At 45.8% G+C, this 4,478-nt stretch overlaps 1 protein-coding gene across 1 annotated transcript; it reads right to left on the reverse strand.

The window, feature by feature from the left end:
• Positions 1-3,119, reverse strand: LOC147423128 (uncharacterized). The gene is made up of 3 exons (XM_086501854.1): positions 2,961-3,119; positions 2,679-2,885; positions 1-2,571 (listed from the first exon to the last, which is right to left on the reverse strand). Exons 2-3 carry the CDS (start codon positions 2,839-2,841, stop codon positions 458-460), a joined length of 2,277 nt encoding a protein of 758 aa, XP_086357980.1. The 5' UTR covers positions 2,842-2,885; positions 2,961-3,119; the 3' UTR covers positions 1-457.
• Positions 3,120-4,478: the final 1,359 nt, after the last annotated feature.

A 4,478-nucleotide genomic window follows, 5' to 3' on the forward strand; every position in this document is an offset into this window, starting at 1 on the left:
AATGGCAAAAGCAATAGAATTGATTGTTAAACCACCAAAAGGAAGAGAGTTGGCTGTTACAAGTACATTTGGTCATGCTTACAGTTTATGTAACAAAAAAATATACATGACCAACAAATGGCAATGCATTACATGTAGCTTGGTGTGTTTCAATACAAGTGTTCGAATGGCTTTGAGTAATTGGCTCTGTCTCCTGCTCTAAATGCTCAAAAACAGCAACCATGACTTGACCTAAGGCTTCTCACAAATGTACCAGCATCTATTTTACAACTATAATCCATCGTTCCTGTCAAGAATACCACACAATCTGAATTGACAATTGGGAACATTAGCATTTCACATTCTCACTTGCACCCCTATTTGGCTCTGTTTGCTGCTCTAAATGCTCAAAAACAGCAACCACCTAAGCTTCTCACAAACCCAAAAATGGTACCAGTGATCGAATTTACAATTGTAATCAATTGTTTCTGTCAAGAATACCAGGCATAAACTTGCTCAAACCTACTGTGTCAAAAAAGCAAACTCTACTATCAAGCTTTGGAGATGTGATGGAGCACGTGAAGCCTCTCTGAGACACAATGACATATATAACCTTCCTGTCTGTAAGCGTAAGAGATGGATCGAATGCCTTCTTTGTGTCATCTGCGACCTTCGCCATGTCATACCTCACTTTCTCCCCTTTCAACTGCAACCAGAATTCGAACTTATTCCCTGTTGTTGATTGTACAAATGCTCGTCCATCCACCAGGTAATTTCCACATGCAGTCTTGGACACAATGTCAGCAACTGGCAGTTCAACCTGCCCCGATAAAGTTTCCACAAAATTGTTGTGTGTGTATTGGAATCTCTTCGTCCGAGAATTGAGAAATCCATATTTCTCCTCGTGAAATGTGGGCTGCCTCCCAATCATGATACGCTGTTGCAATAGATCGTGGCGCCCCTGCATCCCTGGGAAAAGCTCAAAAATAGAAATCTCTGAACCTGCATGCAATATCATCCGTGCATATAGCATCTCAAGGAATGCATATTCAAAGAAGTCTCCCTTTACAGATTCTTCATGAAGCTTCAACACATTCCAATGGAGACCAAAATGGCCCGCCAGCACATGTAGCATCATCCTTGGAGCTCTATATTTGACGCCTCCATCCACTTGAACCGGACTAACATAGCCCCTTGCGCATTCAGATTTCTCAAAATCGGATGGTTCTTCCACCACCTTCTCTGTTAGACACAATAATACCATTCTCTTCACCAAACTCCTATTTCCCTCGGTGATGATACTAGAAGCTTGTGCCTGAACAATGAGAGAGACCTTGTCTCGCAAGTGCCGCAACATTTCCTCATCTGACATACTGCTGTGTTGCACTGTACAGAATGCCCTGTATACATTCTCCATGAGACGGGGCAGGCAAGAGCAGTCCTTCAACAAGATCGAGAACCCCCTCGTCCTTGTGATGTAATGATTGACCATAGCCTCTCGCAAAACCTCAGATGCTGGCTCGACATCCAATGCTGGCAACACTTTTGATACTCTTGACCATTCAGTCACGCCATACTGCCCCCCCACGGGGAGAATTGTTCCCCCAAGCATAGGAATAAGAACAAGTTTACATTGCATCGATGACGAACCTTCCGTCTCACTTGTCATGAACTGTCCAACTGCTGAAAACATACCCTTCAAAAAAGGGATGGCCTGGTGCCTCTGTAACTCTTCCACGAGAAGCTGAGACTCGTCCATGAGTAGATACAAAGCAATCCACTGCCCACTTTCCAATCCATGTGACTTTCTCACGTGCTTTGCAACCTCATGCATTGAGGTTTCCATACTTTGTGATAGAATTGTCTCTTTTACATTAGATTCAAGATATGCAAATGGCTGACCATACAGTACCTCCGCCACTATGCAGACTTTCATAAACTGCCCGCCCACCACATATGCTCCAGCCCCCATTTGTTGTATGAAAGGGCTGCACAGCTTATGGCACAGCTTATTCCCAATTCCAGATCCATTAAATGTAATGTATACTGCATTCACAGCTTTATCTTTGTACAGGTTGGCTAATGTACTGTCACCTCTTCCAATAACCCTCTTCACTTGTTCCATGGTTTCTAGTAAGCATCTGGTTTTGCCTACACCGGCCAGACCCTCAAATGTCAGAAACTGCATCCGTGACTTGTTGAGACCTACTCTCGCATTCTCCACAAACTCTTCTACCGTCTTTGCCACATCAATCATCAAATCGTCTCTGCCTTTAAAAGGAAGTATTGCTGTTGGACAGTCTTGCAAACCACGAAACGGCACTGTTTTCGTACCATTTGGGTTCATACCAAAAGAGCTCCCTCGTAAATGGCCTCCTAACTCAAGCGCCTTAGCAAGAAAAGCACTCACTCCCATGTTGTGGATGTCCTGATAGCTGAAGCCTTTTAAGTCACTCAAAACATCAATATCTTCATGCTTCAGGATTGAGCAGCAGCGGTCAATTGACTCTGCCTTATGAGGGAATTTTCCTATAAGGAATGCTTTGATGCTTCCCATCGCTTTCTTCTTCTTTGCCAAGTGTTGCTCTTCTTCTGTAAAAACCCAGAACACTCAGTCTTAACTTTCGAACACTATCACATTTAAAGAAAGCTACATGGCTTAAATTTCAGCAGTACCAGAAGCAAGGGATGAAGATTACCGTCAGATACGTTAAGTGGAGGCATGTGCCCTTGAGGACACCACTTAAAATTCTGCATCACTCTCAGATCAACACCGTCCATCATCTTGAGAGAGAGAGAGAGAGAGAGAGAGAGAGTGCACATGCACAAGGAGCAGCCAGTGACTTCACCACGCACATGCATGGGCCGCTTGTAATTTTCCCAGTTGTTGCTTGGCCGGTTGATCTCTGCAACGCAGTTTTTCCAACACAGTTAGGGTCAAACGAACTCAAACCTGCTTAATTCGAGAATCCAAAGCTCACCGCCTCACGATCGGGAGCAATCGGCTAGGGAGAGGAAAGCTCTTTCCGATTGAAGCGATGGCTTCACGGTCCAAAAACGATCAACAGTCGTCTAAACCTCCATGTCCACCGGCTCTGTCGACGTGCAGCGAAAGCTACGCTTTAGCAAAATTATTAGAGGACTCCATGTAATTATGATCTATTAGGATTTTAAGGATTTAAAAAACGATCAGATTTCAAATGACGTTTATACACTTTTGCCAAACTTTAGCAAGTGCTAATGTCACATACAGCTTTAGTGGATGTGGTTTATGTTTTTTTTTTTTCTTCTAGTAGTTAATGAAACTGCCCATAGGGCTACAACAATCATAGGGGAGAGACTCTCCCAATGAAAAACAACATATGTACAATGAGGCTAAATCACAAATGTGGGGAGGGAAAAGCCACGCACGAGGACGATAGTGCCATCTCAGCACACCCTGCACCATGGTGAAGAAAGGCCCAGGGCGCCAAAGTCAAAGGAAAGCCTCTCTACGCTCCTGCATGCGATCGGAGCTACCTTGGAGTCTCTCGAACCGTCCTCTGAGAGTATGGATCAGCTCTAGCCAAAGATCTCGAACAATCTCTGCTAATGGTACAGGGCGAGCCTCAAAGATGCGGAAGCAGCGAGCCCGCCAGATGAACCAGAGTGCAGGCCACAGATGAGCTCCCAACACTCCTCTCTCTCACTGCACCACTCCTATGGAGTAAGCTTTGTAGCAGGCTGGAGTGTAGGTCGACCCCCCTGCATCACTATCATCCTGTTGGTAGAGGATAGCTCAAACTGAAGTGTCGGGCCTGTGAGAGTGGATCAAGCAGCTGCCCACCAAGTGTATTGTCGTGACATGGAAAGAGTTGGCATCAGTTGAAGGACGCGAAACCAGACCTACTGTGCCAAAGGAAAATCCCAAAGACAATGGCGTTGACGCTCCACAGGATGGTCACAAGCTGCGCATGCTGCCAAGAGACCAATGTGTACAAGCCAGCTCCCAATTGTTGTAGCTCGATGTGCAACTAGTGGAACAAAGTGACTCGCTGTGGCTATCTGGAGTCCCACAACCTCACCCAAAAAGCTCACAAGAACTCAGTTGTGAGACCCTCCTCCTACCAATGAGGTGTCGCAGCAGGACGAGCCTCTCTCCATGCTGCCAGTATGTGACGTCCCAGTCGAACAGTGTATTGAAAGAAAGGGACACCTGGATGGTCGACTGAGGAGAAAGGGTCCCTCCAAAATCACTCTCCAGGATCCCACTGCACTCGTGCCAATGGACAACACTCCCAAGCCCACAGCCTCCAGTGGCTAGTCTCAAGAGCTGCAGGGTCAGGATCTATGACACCAATCCTCCCACAGATGCCCACTAGTTGTTTCAATCAAAGGTGGCACGTGGATACCTTCACTTACCCATCCAAGGGGTGATAGCCCCTACTGTCAGCATGATAAAGTAGCAGACGCAGGATCAATGTGGCACATTGTCAAGGAAAAAGTATAGGGTTAATGGG

This window comes from Adiantum capillus-veneris, chromosome 26, assembly GCF_014529385.1.
Source record: "Adiantum capillus-veneris isolate H3 chromosome 26, ASM1452938v2, whole genome shotgun sequence".
Classification (NCBI taxonomy): domain Eukaryota; kingdom Viridiplantae; phylum Streptophyta; class Polypodiopsida; order Polypodiales; family Pteridaceae; genus Adiantum; species Adiantum capillus-veneris.

Bases quoted from the DNA above. Each gene is read 5' to 3' on its own strand.
- LOC147423128 (XM_086501854.1), bottom strand. From the start codon at position 2,841: ATGCATGTGCGTGGTGAAGTCACTGGCTGCTCCTTGTGCATGTGCACT. The intron at 2,572-2,678 runs GTAATCTTCATC...GGGTTTTTACAG, and splicing joins TCCACTTAACGTATCTGACG to AAGAAGAGCAACACTTGGCA.